Source organism: Zeus faber, assembly GCF_960531495.2.
Source record: "Zeus faber genome assembly, chromosome: 2".
Classification (NCBI taxonomy): domain Eukaryota; kingdom Metazoa; phylum Chordata; class Actinopteri; order Zeiformes; family Zeidae; genus Zeus; species Zeus faber.
The window spans coordinates 29583274-29601937 of record NC_137189.1 but is presented as its reverse complement, the minus strand read 5'-3'; the positions used below and the strand labels follow the sequence as shown (position 1 = coordinate 29601937).

General features: G+C 43.9%; 1 protein-coding gene across 1 annotated transcript in view; it reads left to right on the top strand.

The window, feature by feature from the left end:
* Window positions 1–1343: 1343 nt before the first annotated feature.
* Window positions 1344–18664, top strand: part of LOC307246202 (prospero homeobox protein 1-like) — a gene marked incomplete at both ends in the record, with an annotated part of 27376 nt that continues 10055 nt past the window's right edge. Inside the window, 5 exons of the mRNA XM_080022048.1 lie at window positions 1344–1694; window positions 1775–2353; window positions 2708–3952; window positions 9280–9387; window positions 17298–17492. Of these exons, the coding sequence (XP_079878174.1) occupies window positions 1344–1694; window positions 1775–2353; window positions 2708–3952; window positions 9280–9387; window positions 17298–17492 (2478 nt within the window). The remainder of the gene's footprint in view (window positions 1695–1774; window positions 2354–2707; window positions 3953–9279; window positions 9388–17297; window positions 17493–18664) is intronic.

Here is an 18664-nt window from a genome sequence, read left to right as displayed (position 1 = left end):
TGGTGATGATTTCTGCTCTGAAAAATCATTATAACTCATTTTACCTCAATTGTTCTGGTGTTCGTTTGCATTCAAATCAAACATTTGCTCCTGAGGTATTTTAGAAATTATGAAATTTCAGTAGGGATGAAGCCCTCAATTTAACCTAAAACCCCCCGGCACGCTGTGGGATTTCCCACTCTGTTGATAGGACAAAATTAACTTGGAACTATATCCCATCTAACTCGTTTCTATTGGTTTATTTTGGGCCTGGGATCCGACTAGATTTGATCCATTCTTATGAAAAACTGTTTCGGAGCGAAGGTTCTCGACGAGTGGTTCAAACTGGATCGCAGGGGCCATTTTCTACCGGGCCGTGGGCCACTCAGTCAAACCTGTTTTTTTCGTGATGTTAACATGGGGTGTCCGTGCATTTTATTGCTTAGTTGAAGTTCATGTAATCAGGCTTTTTGTTTGTTTTGGGTGTTTGACATTGGTGTGAAGCTAATCAGAATGATTCAAATCTTTATATTATATTTAGGCCGTTGACTTATTGACAAAAAACAGGCTTGAACATTAAAAATTGTACTCATATTGTAGCAGATCTTGTCCATTTTACAGCTAAAAATTGGCTTATAGTGATGATTATTACGGACATGTAACATTTCCCGGCAAACATAATCCTCTCAGTTCCGTACGACTCCTCTCAAGATGCAGAAAGTCACCGTCACCCTTTGGGGGCGGAAAAATAAGGGAAATGGGAAGTGGTTTGGTTTATAGCAGACAGGTGCTGCTTCTCCCTTTTTAGCTGTTTGAGCAGTTTGATTTATCAGGCTTTGTTGCTGGGGAAACTCTGCTTTGTGGCCATTTATATATTTTTGGGTGGGATTTTGAGGGGCGTGTTGCTCCATGCTTTTTTGTTTCAAATTGTGAAATACATTTTATGAAGAGTTGATCATGGTCTTTGTTATCGTTATCAATATCTTCTTTTAATTGTTTTTTGACATTCTTTTGAATTAAAGATATACTGTTTTATAAACTGTAAAAAAACAATGAATAACTATTAAAAACTCCAAATTTGATTTGAAGAAAATTGCTGAAAATAACCACAATACAGTATCTCAAATATAATTTGTTTGGTAAATGAAACAATTTTGTCATTAATACAATTTTTAATAATGTTTTGGTGAAAGTGCAGTTCATTTTCTTTTTATCTAGTTGCTTATTCTATTGCTTCTCTCTGGATAGAACAAAAGTTATTTTCGCATTTCTTGTGTCTTTACGCAGGTTCCCCAAAACGCCGCGGCCCCTTGTGTCTGTCTGCGAGGTCCCCCCTTGCCATGCCCCTTTAGCTGCCCCGCGTGATGCCTGATCATGACAGCTCAGCCCTCCTAAGTAGGCAGACCAAGCGCCGGCGCGTCGACATTGGGGTGAAAAGGACCGTGGGCAGTGTCATCTTCGCCCACGCCAGGGAGACCCTCCTCAACGCCATGAACCAATCCCACGGCCCCGACCAGAACGGGGACTGCTCCCTGGTCACGCACAGCCACGGGGCGGTTGCCGGGGACGCCGAGAAGTCCAACGTCCTCAGGAAGCTGCTGAAGAGGGCCAATTCGTACGAGGACTCCATGATGTCCTTCTCCGGGGCCACCATCATCTCCCAGTTGCTGAAGAGCAACATGGGGAAGAACGGAGGGAACGATTCCGGTTTCCAGGTGCGACCCCTTTTTTCCCGTGTCATCTATCCATCCTTCCATCCATCGGCGGTTTAACCCTTTAACCCTCTCCACCACAGGGGAGTGGCACTCTGTCCAGCGGGGGCTCGGAGATCCAGGCTGAGGACGCCTGCAGCAACTCCTCGTCCCGCGACAGCCCGTCTAACTGCCTCTCCCCGGGGCCTCCTCTCGCCCCCTCCGGTACCCCCGCCTTTGGTCGGACCTCCCACCCGGCTCTGCCTCACCCTCTGCCCCCGCCCCCTCCTCCACCCCCGCCTCCCCCTGCGCCGCTCTCCCTCTCCTCCTTTGACCTGGAGAGGCTGACGGACGAGCACCTGCGGGCCAAGCGAGCTCGCGTGGAGAACATCATCCGTGGCATGAGCCACTCGCCGCTGGTCCGCTCCGGCGACCAGAGCCATGAGGGCGGCCGACAGGGTGAGGTACACCAACGCAACGGCGCCGACCATGGGGCTGAACGCCCACCGTCGCTCCTGAGCTCGCCAGGTTCACGGGGAGGTGTCGGGGAGGTTTACCGCGAGAACAAGCGCAAGCAGCGCCTGCCGCAGCAGCAGCACAGCTTGGCCCAGCTGGTCTGCTCCAGGCAGGAGCAGCGAGAGGAGGAGCGCCGGCAGCTCAAGCTGCAGCTAGAGGACATGCAGGTCGGTGGAGGACAGATTACAGCTAGACACAATACAGCACAGGGCCCGACACCAACCATGGATATAGCTTCCAAAAATGTTTATAAAACAAAATCCACTTAAGTCCACAATACAATAAGGGGACCCTTACGGCTATACCACCTCTAATTCAGTCTCTCATGAGCACTTTGATAGTCAACAAATAAGTCAAATTTGAATGGAAGGGTAAGGATGAGAAAATAAGAAACTCGTCTCCATCAGAAATATTTCAACATAAAGACCAAACATTCTCGAGACAAAACAGATAAGAAATTACATTTTAACTTCAGCTGTATGTATTTTTTAATGGCATATTCTTTTCCTTCATCTCTTTAGAAACAGCTTCGCCAGCTGCAGGAGAAGTTCTACCAGATCTACGACTCCGAGACGGAGGAGGACGAGGAGGAGAACCTCCACGGACCGGGTGTAGGCGACGGGGGGAACTGCGACCGGGAGGAGGACGGCAACCTGTCGGAGGACAGTGTGCGCTCCGACGGCCTGGAGGAGCGGCACCGCGAGGCGCGAGGCCGGCACAGCCGCGGCCCACCACCCGAGCTGGACCCGGGTCTGTTCCTGGACCGGGCCAGAGCCCTGCTCCGGGAGCAGGTCCTCCGGGACGGGGACGCCGAGGACGAGGAGGACGGCAAGGAGGAAGAAGAGGAGGAGGTAGAGGAAGAGGAGGAGAGGCGCGGAGAGAGGCTGATGAAGAGGAAGACGACGGGAGGACGGCGGCTGGCGGAGACACTTAAGCAGGAGCTGAACTGCGCCGTGTCGCAGGTGGTCGACACTGTCGTCAAGGGCTTCTCCTCGCCCAAGCGCGCCATCGCCAACCATCACCCCTACCCCCACAGTCGCCATGGCGACACACTGGTGGCCCCGCCCTCCTCCTCCTCCCACTCCAACTCCTCCCTGTCATCGTCCTCCTGCCCGCCACTCTACGGCCCGCTGGCCCCGGACTCCCGCTTTGGGAGCGGAGCCCTGGCCCTGGGCCTGAATGGCGACGGAAGCCCCGCCCCCAATTACCACGCCTCCGCCCAGAGGCTACACTGCTTTGGTGATGTGATGGTGCCGAGCCCGCTGGACTCCTTCAGCGCGCTAAGTGGTGTCCCCACACCCAATGACCAGACGGAGGCGCTCTCGCTGGTGGTGCGCAAGGGCGGAGGAGGGGAGGGCCTCAACCCCTCCCTCGCTCCCCCAGCTCCTCCTCCGCACCACCCCTCCCTCCACCCCTCGCTGGGGTTCAGCCCCGCCTCCTTCCGCCACCCGTTCCCCCTGCCGCTCATGGGCTACCCCTTTCAGGGCCCGCTGGGGTCGCACGGCTACCCCCAAGCGGGTCCCAAGGACCACCACCGCTCCTCGCCCGACTCTTTAGACATGACACGGGAGACTGTCAGCCTCCGGACCAAAATGGCGGCGCTGGGCGGCGCCCATCTTAGCCACCACCACCACCACCACCACCACCGGCAGAGCTCGCCGAGCCAACATGGCGGCGGGCCGGAGAGTCTGTCGCTCTCCCTCATCAAGTCTGAGTGCGGCGACCTGCAAGACATGGCCGACATCTCGCCCTACTCCGGCAGCACCGTATCCTTATCCCCACGTGTGTAAAATAAACATCTGTACTTTAAGCTTCACAAATCAGTAGGTTTTTTATTTTATTATTATTTTAACTTGAGTTCAATATTTTTACATAAGATATGGGTTTTACCAACTCAATATTTTCACTTCAGACTACAAGAAAATAGTTCCATAATCAGACCACCTTCCTAAAATCTCAATAGATAAAAACGTTTTTTTCATGATGCAGAGATTCTCACTCAATGGTTCAAACAAAAGATTAAACGAAAGCTTTTTGAAATGAACGGCAAAATGTGGAAGTGAAGTGGAAATGCCAAGTCAGAAAGGTGACTTACTTTACGTCTCAGTGCCTTGTTATTTCTGTGGCCTTTTCCCCCTAAATGGTGAGCCTGGGTTTCACGTCCCTATCAGCCAAAAATTCAGAATGAGGGATGAAACCTCCTATCATTCAATTAATTGCTAAACAGAATTTAATCGATTAAGATTTTGTCTTTTTGATAAGAACTGAACAATCTATGGTCTTATTGTAATTGTATCAACGGGAGTGTTTGGGGCGCAGGCCGTTTCGGGGAAAAAAAAACAAAAACCCAGCCAGGAAGTAGTAGTACACACCGGAGCGACAGAGGGAAGTTGAGAAAAAAGCAAAGACATGTCGTAAATATTCCTGTATGCGCGAAACAACTCGGCGAGTCTTGCCTCGAACTTCTCCATTGAATTGAAAAGGTGCGCGACGCCGCGTAGGTCCCCGCGCGACCTGGCGCCGCCCCCCTGGTGACGTCATTAGCTTTTACGTTATCAATTAAGCAACGATTGTTTGTTAAGGTTAACAGCTATCGATTTAGGAAATTATTTGCTTAAAATTTGCGTCCCTGCTCAGAATGGTGAATGCAGAAACACACACACACACACATAAACACAAGCACCGAGCGCACACACACTCAGACCTTTCGGCGGCAGTGGCAGTATAGTCGCCGTAGCAAGTCTTTAATATCAATTAATCTGCTTTAATTGGCTCCGGCTCTTCTCACCCCGCCCGCTGAGTGGGGGAGGATGAAACGTCGCGCACCAGGTCTTGGGAGAGTAGAGGGGGAAGATTAAACGGGTCGCACACTGCTCTCTTAAGCCGCCTTTTAAGTCGGGGCGTTGCTCGGAGGTGATGAGAAACGGGGTCTCTGTCTGTCTTACTCTCTCTCTCTCTCTCACACACACACACACACACACACACACACACACACACACACACACACACACCCTCCTCTTGTGCCGTCCGCTTCCCTTTCATCATTAAGACTTTGTACATAAACACTCAAAGCAAATCATATTTCCCTGTGAGAGAGAAGGTGTGTGTGTGTGTGTGTGTGTGTGTGTGAGTGTGTGCGTGTGTGCGTGTGTGTGTGCGTGTGTGTGTGCGTGTGTGTGTGTGTGTATGTGTGGTTAGATCTAGTACACTGAAGCTCAAAGCTAATCATATTTCAAAGACCTTATAGAGGCGCAGGTGAATGTTTTATGTCATTGATGCCGGCTTCCTAAATATCGATTGGTGTGTATTTGTTTTACTCTATTTGTGAGGACCTGTCTCCGAATTGAACATTTTTTGGTTTAGTAGTGCGCTAGGAAAATGGGTCGTCACTTACCAGGTGTATTTACTGGACCGTACTGTATAAGAATGTGTGTGCAATCAGGGATTTTCCGCATTGGAAATTCAAAAGTTTTACTAATAACACTTTATATAGATCTCTCTCCTTCACTCTCTCTCTCTCTCTCTCTCTGTCTATCTCTCTCTCTCTCTCTTTGCATCCTTTCACATGGACACGTGCACACTTCCATTGTCAGGACAGGTGCTCGCAGGTAGTTGTTCTTCTTTCATTTCTTACCTTTTATAGCTAGAGGCCTTCACACACACACACACACACACACACACACACACAAACACACAAAGCCATCAAGACGCATGTGTGTGAAGAACACAAAGAAAGCACGTTAAGACTTTGAAGCTGGCGAACAGAAGCTCCTTGCAGCTGCTCATTGTGTCGCCTTCAAAGACCATTTAGATGTCGCCTCCTTTTTACTCAACACCTCTATTTTCATTCATCCTGTTTTATTCCCCAAAATGCTCTTCATCCATTATGAGGTTGAAATAACATTAATTCACATCAAGATTTGTTTTTATCTCCACGGAATCTTTTTTTTTTTTTTTTTACTTTACATTCATGCTGGCTAAGGATTTATTGATAGCTAATTTTATTTAATTGAATAACGATATCTTTATCTCTCATGGGTTTTCCCGATTTTCAAGATTTAGGGGATTAAGCTTTCTTTTTTGCATTGAGCTTTTCTCAAATGTTGCGGTGCAGTTTGCAAGAGTGTTGAAAAAATATATTTTTCACGCTAAAATTCCTTCCTAGGATAATATGCATGCTGCATATAACAGAAAGAACTTGAAATGTTTGAGTACTCATCTTTTTTTCATTTTCTAAACTAAAAGAACCAAGGACTCAAAGTAAAAAAAAAAAATCATGTTTAATGGGTTCCAGTAATTAGTCTACAAAAATACAATAAAATTAAAATAATAAAATATAAATAAATAAAAAAAAACCACAGTGAAGAGCAGTGCACATAAAGATTGTACAGTCACTGTACAATCGTCCTTTTCTCTCTCTCTCTCTCTCTCTCTCTCCATCTCCCTCTCTCTCTCTCTCTCTCTCTCTCGCTCTCTCTCCATCTCTCCTTTGTTTATTTTTAGTATTTCTATATTTTCCAGATATTTGCATTGGGGGAGTTGGCGGCCATGAGAGCCTGTGTGGTTTTTCGGAGCTTAAAGAAAGACAAGCCAGTTAGGTTAGGCTGTTTTTCATCATCCATCATTCACCTGCAGGGTGCACGCACAACACACACACACACACACACACACACACACACACACACACACACACACACACACACACACACACACACACACACACACACACACATCAACAGAACCCAGCAAAAACACATTCATATAACAGGAACAACTCATGTTTGTTGTTTCAACATGTTGTAAACTTCTCACCTACACACACACACACACACACACACACACACACACACACACACACACACACACACACACACACACACACACACAAGGGTCTGTGTATCTTTAATCCGTTGTGCCACACTGAGCAGCTGTTCCACATTCATTTATGGATCTATCCCCCCTCCCTCTGTCGATCCCCCTGCACACACACACACGCACCCACGCACGCATACACACAGACACACACGCACGCACGCACACACACACACATACACACACACACACACACACCTGGCAGCAAGGTCAAGTTACAGCTGATATAATGTATCTGTACAAAACACACACGTCTGTCTTTGTTTATTAGGACATGGTTTTCTCTGTTTACTTTGGGTCAGTTTGTGTGTGTGTGTGTGTGTGTGTGTGTGTGTGTGTGTGTGTGTGTGTGTGTGTGTGTGTGTGTGTGTGTATGTGTGTTTCTGTGTCTGTGGATGTGTTTAAAAGAGTAAGAGTGTGTCAGATCCAAGCTTGTGCACGAACATACAAATACACACATACACACACACACTCAGTGTCAGCTTGGCATGCATGTTAAACAGATGATGATGTTGTTGTCCACTCAGATGATGATGCTAAATGGATGTCGCAGGACGGACAGACTTTTAATACTTACATTTCAATACAGTTTCACATACAGTTACTTTTCAATGTAATTTGATTCATTAAGCTTTACGGGAAACATAAAACATTAAATTGCCAAAGTAAAAGGAAAACACAAAGTATAATAAATAATAAATATATTGTATTTTTTAATTCAAATGAACAAAACATAAAATTGAAACTGAAAAATGTAAATGTCACAGTCAAATTGCGGTATAAACTGTGTATATATATATATATATTTTTTGTTTAATATATATTGAAAAATTTGTGAAGATAACATATGTATCTATTCTATTAAGCTTTATTGGCATGGGGGAAACATATGTTCAAATTGCCAAAGCAAGTGGAAAATCAAAAAAAAAATAAAACAGGAAAAGAAAAAAAAGAGAAGAAAAATATAACTGGAAAAATAACTAAATAAATAAATATATACACAGACATTATGTCTAGATAACGTCGAATTAAAACGGACAAGTGTAAATAATGTAGTTGAAAATATAGGTGCTGTTATGTGAAGGTAACCTACAACATAAAGAAAAAGTGTAAACATCGCCGTTAAAAATATACAAACATATAAGTGAAGAGACCCTAAAATGGCAACCCTATCTATTTCTCTCCATCCATCCTCTCTTTCTTCCCTCTTGCGCTGTCTTTCTGAATGTCCCTTTACAGTCAAATAGGACCCCTGGGTGTGTGTGTGTGTGTGTGTGTGTGTGTGCACGCTAATTGACCTTGCGGGGGGGGGGGGGGGGGGGGTGGGGGTTGTCCATTGATTGGCCCATCCTCTCTGATAGATTATAGGGCTGTTAATGTGGCGGGGAAATGGCAGAGTGGTGGGCCACAGCTGTTGTCACACACACACACACACATTCTGAAAACAAAGATGGACTTTACCGTGTGGCCGACTACCGGGGGTGTCCGAAATTATTATTCCCCTTGTCGAGTCAGTGGGATAAACATGGAAGAGTGGATTGGATTGGGTCCAAACCCAGCAGGCTGAATGGAGCCTCTATTTATTCAAAACGAATTCCCTTCCAGAAACACTATAATACTATACTCGTATAATATATGCTGAAATGCCATGAGAATCCGAATCAGAATATATTCATTTCACCAGGGGCGGCTTTCTTTAAAGACGGTAAGCATTTCAAAAAGCTAAAGGCTGATAAAAAAAAAAAATAATAATGATAAAAACAATAATAAAAATGGAATAAAAATTAAGTAAAAAATAAAATAAAAATTGCCAAATATACACAAATATCGAAAAAAAGGACATGCGTGCTGTTGTAACACCACATTTAAAATCTCGCGCACGTGCAGTTATTGGAGTTTCACTTTTTGCATTGTTGATTTTTCCAATGTTTCCCCCACAATGTGTACTGGTCTGACCAATCACGAAAAGGGTTGTCTTGTTTTGACGTTGATGTCGAAGTCAACATCAATTTCTATACATTTTTTAAGTGTCTCACAGCAGCTTGAAAACACATTCATAAATGAAAGTTATTATTTTCCTTTTTTTTATTTTTATAATTGTTATCGTCATCATAATTATTATCATTATTTTTGTAAAAAATATGTGATTCTTGATTTCCGTAGCGTGGGAACAAACTCCAAAGTTGTCTCAGAGTGTTTCCTTGACCACTGGTGTTTCCAGATTCAGGAGGGTCTCTCCCCAAACCACCTGAAGAAGGCCAAGCTCATGTTTTTCTACACACGATACCCATCCTCCAACATGCTCAAGATGTTCTTCTCCGACGTCAAGGTAGGACAAAAGTCGGCATTGACGGATTGAAACATTTAGTGCAGATACAAACACGACGTATCAATCATTAAAACATAACAAGTGCTTCAGTATCGGTGGAGAGTTAAAAAAAAAAGTGTGGCTTTCAAGTGAAGAAGTCAAAAAGAACCAAATTTTGACCCCCCCATCGATCTTTAGGATGTTGTGTTCCCAACTTAGAGGAGAGAAAGTTTAAAGTGGAAACAAAGTTGTTTTTCCCCCTTTTTTGTTGTTTTCTAAATGATGCCAATGCCAGGTATTTATTTGGTTTCGAGGTGCACAGGTGTATTTTATGGGACCTCACTTTGATAGCGGTACATGAATGTGTGTGTGCGTGTGTTTCTGTGACACCCCTGAAGCACAGATGGGGGCCAGTCTGTCCGTGTCTTTGTTGCATAATTAGGAGTTCCTCCTGGCCTTAATCGCTCTGCGGGTCTATGAGTGTTGGTGTGTGAGGTCTTCAAATTGGCTATTTTTTGGTATAGAAGTGCCCATGGGTAACCATGGGTCCTCACTTACCAGGTATCTTTACTCGGTCCTCACTTACCAGTTCAAGAATGTGTGTGTGTGTGTGTGTGTGTGTGTGTGTGTGTGTGTGTGTGTGTGTGTGTGTGTGTGTGTGTGTGTGTGTGTGTGTGTGTGTTTGTGCACACTCTCACATATATACTGTACTGTAGTACACACACAAACACACACTCACACACACACACACACACCCACAATACATAAACATGCATGCATTGACATTTTCAATATATAAATTAATATAACTAACAAACAATATATTCAATATTATATATTCATATTCAATGAAAATATTTTTTCACAAACGTGTGTGTGTGTGTGTGTGTTTGAGATGATGGGCGTGGGGGCCAGAGAAAGACACAGACGGAGGGGGGCTGGGGATGGGCGAGGTCGGGGCATTCCAAAATAATAAAAGTAATGACAAACAGAACAATAGTTCCAGAACAAAGACTCGGCTTGTTTTGCTGTTTACTGCAAAAGCTACGACAGATTCGGGACAATTCGTATTCAAATGAGCACACACACACACACACACACACACACACACACACACACACACACACACACACACACACACACACACACACACACACACACACACACGCACACACACACACACACACACACACCAGCTGCCCTTGGGATGGTGTGTGTGGTGGTATATGTGTGGTGACCACTCGCTTCCTCACGTCAATGCCACATCCACGACGACCCGCTGCCATGGCAACCAGCGTTGCCCCCGGACACCAGGTTGCCGGGCAAACAGAGGGGTTGCTAAGCAATCAAACGGTGGGTCGGTTCATTCGCTCACAAGTAGAGAGGATGAGAGTCAGAAACACAAATCCAAGTGTAGCTCTCAGTTCCTGCACAGTTTTAGAGTTTTGTTGATTTAGCAAATTAGGGAAAAAGGAAGAAAATAATGATAATAATGAATGCATTTCATTGATTAATCGCCTGAATTTCTCCCGGGAATTAATGAAGTGTTATCTTATCCTATCCTTCGAGTGTTTACCCTCTAAGGGTGGGGTTATTTATTTTAAGACTTGATTTGAGTGTGTATCAATTTAATTGATGAAGTTAATTGAATTGATTGATTTCCTGAATATCCTCCTTGTTGTTTCACGCAGCCTTCCTTTAAAAGATGATGAATCCACATTTATTCATGAAAATTTGATCTCATTTTCCACTTCAGTACATTCTATTTCTTTCAATTATGTTTTATGTTATATATTTTTTTTACAAATTTTAGATTGTCAATATTTAGCGTGATAGTCTGATTGTAATAGATTGTTTCAGACAGTTTTGGTTATTAAGCAAGTATATATAATGATAAGAATTAATCAGAAATCAATTATTTTGACAAACTGGTGCAAGTATGATGTGCACGTTTCAGTTTTTATTTCCTTGGAGACTTTCGGCACAAACATGTCCTTTATGCAAAGATCAAACTATACTAAAACCTCTCTATAATTGATAATAAAATTGAAATAATTAAATTTTTGTTGAGATGGACTCAACAGGTTCAGTGATTGTTCCACTTCAATACATTCCATTTATTTTATTTATTTATGTTTCTTTTTCTTTTTATGTAGAATTTTAAGATCTTTGCAAATTTAAAACGTGGGAAATACTTTTTCTCCAGACAGATTTAGGAAACGATTTAATTAAACGTAAAGTTGTATTTTGAATACATTAAAAAACAAATTATTCTCAGCAGGCTGATATTAGCTGTTTTAGGATTTTTAATCGAATGCAATCCATTCTCACGTCTTTCTCCAAACACTGCTTAAATTAAACTGATTAAGCAAAAAAAAATGGATCTGGACTAATTCGGTATTTAGACGGCAGATGGGTTTTAAAGTTTTAAAGAGCTTTAAAGTGGCGATCCTGTGGTAGGATGCCTGTCAACACTGTAACGCAGAAATGAGTTGATTAACACATTTTACTTTTATAAGATATTTTTTATATCATTTATTTTTGTGTGTTTTTATTTATTTTAGGTTTATTATATTTATGTTTGATAAGAAATAAACATAGTATTAGTAATATAGAAATAGAAATATAGAAATAATATTTCAGATTGGAAAATTACGGTAAGGCTAAATATAACTGGCACAATTTTTTTATGTAATTCTTCACATTTTATGTTTTTTTAATTAAGTTTTATATATCTCCGTTGAGAAATTATTTCAGGATAAAAAAAATATTATAACAGAGTTAGATGTTATACTTTTAATACCAATTTTAATGAAATATAATGATGGTTTATACAGTATGTGTTTGTTTTACTATTGTTTTACTTGGCCGTCTGTGCCCATTGACTATGTTTTGGTTTAGAAGTGCACCAGAAACATGCGTCCGCACTTACCAGGTGTATTTACTTGGACCTCACTTTGATACCAGTACAACAATGTGTGTTTGTTGTGCGCCTCCATTCCCATTGCATTCATGTCCCTCATCATTACCATATTTCCAAAAATCCGGGTCACCCCCACCCTGCTCCCCTCTCTCATTTGCTCCTATAGTCCCCCTCGCCCCTGTCTCCTCTGAGGGGGAGTTAAGACACTGAATGGCTCTTCTTCCTAATTGGAGCTGAATGGGCGTCGGCCCCTGGGAAGCCGGTCCTGAAGGTTCAACCTTCCACACACACATACACAGACACAGTGTAGTGTCATGAGTGTGGGAAGTGGGTTGACCTGACAACTGTTTTAGACACGCACGCACGCACACACATACATGCACGCACGCACGCACGCACACACACACACACACACACACACACACACACACACACACACACACACACACACACACACTTGTTTTCAATTGCTAAGATGCACACACAAGCAAACAATGCTATAAGAGAGATGGACACACACAAACACACACGCACCCACCCACACACACACACACACATATACACACACACACACACACACACAAACACACAGCCTCTCTCTCACATACAGTACATACAGTACTATACACACATGCCTATAGTCTCATGCACACACACACTCACGCACACACTTACATAGTTACACACACTCACACACACAAACACACATACACACACAGCACTGTATATACAACCTCACAGTTAGACGTGAAGGTAGCGCTGTCACGATCATGACATTTTAGTGTAAACTCAAGCGTAGTCTTTGTTAAATAATTGCAACTAACAATGAAAGTCTATTTATCATGTTATGCCACTGTGTAATAATAATAGTGTAATTATACTGGTAAAAGAGTTTAATATTAACAGTGTAATAATTGTGTGAGACTAGTAATATTAGCGTAAGAATAGTGTATTAACAATAGTGTAGTAATAATGTAATAGTGTATTAGTGCAATGATAACGTTTTTACAGTGAGCTAAATATTCCCCTTAAATTCTGATTCAAACACATTATTGTGGAATCTTAACTATTTCACAAAATGATCCAGAGCTGCTCAAAAAAACGCCACCAGGCACTGATTACGTAATAATCGTGACAGTTCTACATGGAGGCACACACACACACACACACACACACACACACACACACACACACACACACACACACACACACACTCAGTGTAATTGCCTTCTGACCAGGCTGATCGTCTCTGCAGTCTGGTCTTCAGTGAGTCTCTGGGAGTAATTAAGAGCTGGTTAAGACTGGAAATAACTAATTAGACGCTCAGCGAGCTCCTTCCGAGTCCTCTCTCTCCCTCTCTATCTGATCAGGAGGCTTCATCGGACTCTCAATTGCTAACACTCCTGTTCACGAGATACAAGATAGTACTGGAAACCTCCAATTCTTCATACGAATAGAGTCCATCGACCAGAGGTGGAACATTCCAGGTCCAGTAAACTCCCTGTTTCCATTTTTTTGCTCCGGCCGTGCACTGTTTCCAGCTGGTGAGACTCCTTGGTTGATGCTCATTAACAAATCTACATGGTTGACTCGAAACTCTGGAGGGAAATTTTGCTTTCTGAACAATTTCCCCTGTTTACTTTTTCCTATTTTTTGTCATTTTTTCTTTGAAATTTTGACAATTAAAAAAAAAAAAAAAATCTAGATTTATTTTATTTTGCTTTCTTTCTTTCTTCTTTTCCTGGGTGTTGAGTCATTTTCATTTTTTTTTGTTTTGTTTTGTTTTTTCCTGATTATCTGCCTAAATTCCAGGTTCAGAAAGTAAAAATCCTGTTTGCTTGTCTTCACCCGAGGAAACAGTAAATGCACATGCTTTTCCTACAACTGAATCGTGCTGATTTTGGAGGTTTGATGACTTGAGTTAAAGGCCTCGTTGTGCACTCCGCACACCCTGTCATCACTTCACCAAAGTGCATGGTGGCAGGTCAAGTTAAAAAAAAAAGTCGAAAATGCATGGGAACAAAAATATGAAAAAAGTTTAGACACCAGCTTTTCTTACTGGAGTGCAAAAAAAGAAGGGTAGATAAACCGTTGATGAAGCACTTTCGGAATTTGTCCTCTAATGTGCCGATCTGGTTGAAGTGGGGACGTTCTTAAAGTGTGTGTGTGTGTGTGTGTGTGTCTGTGTGTGTGCGTGCGTGCGTGTGTGTGTATGTGTGTGTGCTCCTCCAACATGGCCGCAGGGTAAGTGGGTGGGGGATGGGGTGACGAGGGGTCACCGTCAGGCGGAGGAGAAAATAGTGAAGACTGACACTTTCGCTTTTCCCCTCTTTCTCTCTCTCCCTCTCTTTTTGCCATCAACACAAAATGGCATTCACTGCAATCAGCGTTTTTCTCACCTCCATCTGAATTCTCTCTTTCTAGTAGTCTTTTGTGTCAGTCTCTTCACTCTCTCTTTCTTTTCAATGTGTGCTGATTGTGACAAGCAGCGAGGCTGCCTGGTGGAATGTGTGTGTGTGTGTGTGTGTGTGTGTGTGTGTGTGTGTGTGTGTGTGTGTGTGTGTGTGTGTGCGCTTGCGGTGAATGTGTGAATTAAAATAAATGCTTGTCTAATCAGTTGTGTGGTATAAAGCCTGACGTTATTTAAGTCTTATTTCCCCTTTTTTCCTGTTTCCTATTTTCTGTGATAATACAAATTACTTGCGGTTGAAAATCCTGAGTGTATGGATATCAGGATATGGATATAATAACGTTTTAATCAGCCCTGCGACTGTTTGGGAGACCTGGGGTTGGAACCCCCTGGTCCTCTGGCCCTCCCTGGGCACGGAGCCTCCTGACGGGCCGGCGTCAATGAGCCTGGTGTGGATCTGCGTTCTGGGTCAATAGTCTGATCTTTAGCCTGCTGGAGCCCCCGGGTGTAGCTTTTATTGATTTGGTGGGGGTTTTGTCTCTTTTGTTTTTGTTTTTTAACAGAAAGAATTACAGTAAGAAGTGTATTACACTCCTGGGGGAATCTTTTTGAAAGTCACATCACTGCGGAAACAACGGTCCTGTTGTTATTTGATTATATATATTTCTTTCATTTTTTAAATAGTTATGTTGTCATTTAGGCTCTATATCAGTAATTTAATGCAATAATAAAAATGGTTTATTATTATTATTATTATTATTATTATTATTATTATTATTTTGTATTATTTGTATTTATTTATTTGTTTATAATAGTTTATTATCATTTATTTACTATGCTATTTTATCAAATCTTTTATTTTATATTTTATAATTTCTATATAATTTTTAATTATTATTATTATTATATGACCTCTGACAGTTTTTGCAAGGCCCTACTGATACCGTTTTTAGGAAAGTGAATTCATTACATGCTGTGTGTATGTGTGTGTTTACTCCTATGTGCATATGCTGTTCTTGTGTGTTAATGATGTGCGTGACATGGCTGTTGTGTGTTTTCTGAAGGGCAGATGACACTGTATGTGTGTGTGTGTGTGTGTGTGTGTGTGTGTGTGTGTTAATTGCGTTTGAGTTTTCAGGTTCCTTCCGTGCTGCCCTTTTGTAGGTCGACCCCCCTTCAACACGCACACACACACAGGGAATCGCACAGAAACACACACACACACCAATCGCAATTATGCCCCATTATGTCACCTCTCCTCCTCTCTCTTTCATTCACAATCCACCCTTTCATTTCCTCCCTCCATCATAACCCTCTCTCCACCCTCCCTCTCTCTATGTCTACCCCTCTCTCCCTGTCTGTTTTTCCCATTTTTTCACGCCGCCTCTCCTTTCTCTCGCTCATCCCTCGTTCCTGCGAGACAATGTCTTGTAACAATACCAAGCTTAATCTCCGTGTCAAAGCTGTTTTTCCCCTTCGCTGAGCACACACACACACACAGACATACACACACACACTCACGAGCACACACAGACACACTTTCACTGAGGGACATTTTCCACGTTTAATCTCATTTGTGTATCAACTGATAATGAAAAATGCTCAATGAATAACTAAACACTCTCTCACACACGCACGCACGCACACACACACACACACACACACACACACTTCATAGTCTGGACGCTGAAGATGTCATTGATGACTCACTAACTTACTGAAGTGACAGGAGTGAGTGTGTGTGTGTGTGTGTGTGTGTGTGTGTGTGTGTGTGTGTGTGTGTGTGTGTGTGTGTGTGTGTGTGTGTGTGTGTGTGTGTGTGTGTGTGTGTGTGTGTGTGTGTGTGTTACCCTGTCAAAGTCACCGCTGTGCAGTGTGTATAGATTATAGGTAATGAAAGTGTGTGGTCTGAGTGTGTGTACATACATACATTATGATTATCTTAATGTGTGTTCTCCTCCTCCTCCTCTCCTCCCCTTCACTCCACCACCCATTCTGCTGCTCTCTCCTCCTTCTCCTTCTCCCCTATCCCCTCCTCTCCTACTCTTTCCTTCTCTTCACATCACTCCTCTCCCGCTCTTGTCCTCTCTTCTCTTCCTCCTCTTCACCTCTCTAGCCCAGCTCCCTCCCCTCTCCTCCTCACCTCCTCCTCTCCCCTTCTCCTCCTCCTCTCCTCCTCACCTCCTCCTCTCCTCTTCACCTCCTCCTCTCCTCCTCACCTCCTCCTCTCCTCTTCACCTCCTCCTCTCCTCCTCACCTCCTCCTCTCCTCTTCACCTCCTCTTCTCCGCTGCTACCCTCCTCTCACCCCCCCTTTTCTCTTATTCTCTTCCCCTCTTTCCTCTCTCGCTCCCTCCTCCTCTCCCCCTCTCCTTACCTTGTTATCCTCTCATTATCGCCTCTCTCTTCCTATTAGAAGCTCTCTCCAGATAAAGAAGTAAATACCTTAGGAAGACCAGAAACTGAAGCTATCGAGCATCAACATTTATAACACTAACATTGCAAATATTACCGAAAAATGTAATCCTGAACGCTTAACGAATATCTGTCGATCTCCCGCCCATCCCCCCATAACTAACGCAATCCGTCTCTCTCGCAGTTCAACCGCTGCATCACCTCGCAGCTCATCAAGTGGTTCAGCAACTTCCGGGAATTCTACTACATCCAGATGGAGAAGTTTGCCCGGCAGGCCATCAACGAGGGCGTGGCCGCCGCCGACGAGCTGAGCGTGGGCCGCGACGCCGAGCTCTTCAGGGCGCTCAACATGCATTACAACAAGGCCAATGACTTTGAGGTACGCCCTGAAGTGTTTGTGTGTGTGTGTGTGTGTGTGTGTGTGTGTGTGTGTGTGTGTGTGTGTGTGTGTGTGTGTTTGTGTGTGTGTGTGTGTGTGTGTGTGTGTGTGTGTGTGTGCGTGCGTGCGTGTGTGGTAGGTGGGTCTACCCAGCATTTCTTTATGGACAATTAAGGTCGGGTGGCTTTCTATCACCTGGGGTCTGTGTGTCATTGTGTGTAATACCCGAGTGGATCCAGGAGGAAGGTATGGAATGCAGGGCGGCGGCTCAGGAGGTCATTCTGAAGTGCCCTTGAGCAAGACCCTTAACCCTGAGCATTTTCCATTTCCAACATTTAACATTGACAGGCTAGAAAAAAACAGCTTGAGAGAATTTTTTCTTATCGCGTCAGTTTCGGATCCAGAAATAACCCTCAACTGACTAGGTTTCCGGGTCTCTCTCCCCTTGGACGCTTGTGGAAGGTCTCGGGTAAAAGACAAGATAAACCGATAAAATCTTGGGGCAATCAGATTTCCAGGGTCCGATTGGTTTGGATTCTGGTTAAAATTTGGGGACCCGATGAAGACCTCTGGTATGTGTGTGTTTTGGCGACGTGATGCTCTTCAGGGTTTTCTGTACAAGATGGAATAAGGATGAGAGTCTTTATTTGGGGGGGTTGGGGAGGGGAGGCCGGAGGGTTGCGAGGCCGAACGGCGGAGACAAACATCCTCTAACGAGTCAGCTGTTCATAGCCGGAGTCACCTCCCGATTTATGCTGAGGTGTGAGAAGAGCTGCTCGTGGTGTGTGTGTGTGTGTGTGTGTGTGTGTGTGTGTGTGTGTGTGTGTGTGTGTGTTCGACGAGGCGAGAGAGGACGGAGCTTGCAGCGTTTGTGTCCTTGTCAGAGCGATTTGCACAAGTCACTTTCTATCTCTCTCTCCCTCTCTCTCGCTCTCTTCTCTCTCTCTCTGTCTCCAACTTCTCTCGCCCGGTATTGGTCTGAGGGCACCTGGAGGCTCTTAAACCACAAAACAGAGCATCAGCAGCATTTAGTTGGCGATTAGCCCATACGTCACTGCTCACAGACACGCACACACACATTTTTGTACTGGTAGCAAAGTGCGGTCCGAGTAAATACACCTGGTAAGTGAGGACCCATGTTCCTGGTGCACCTCTTAACCAGAAAATGTATC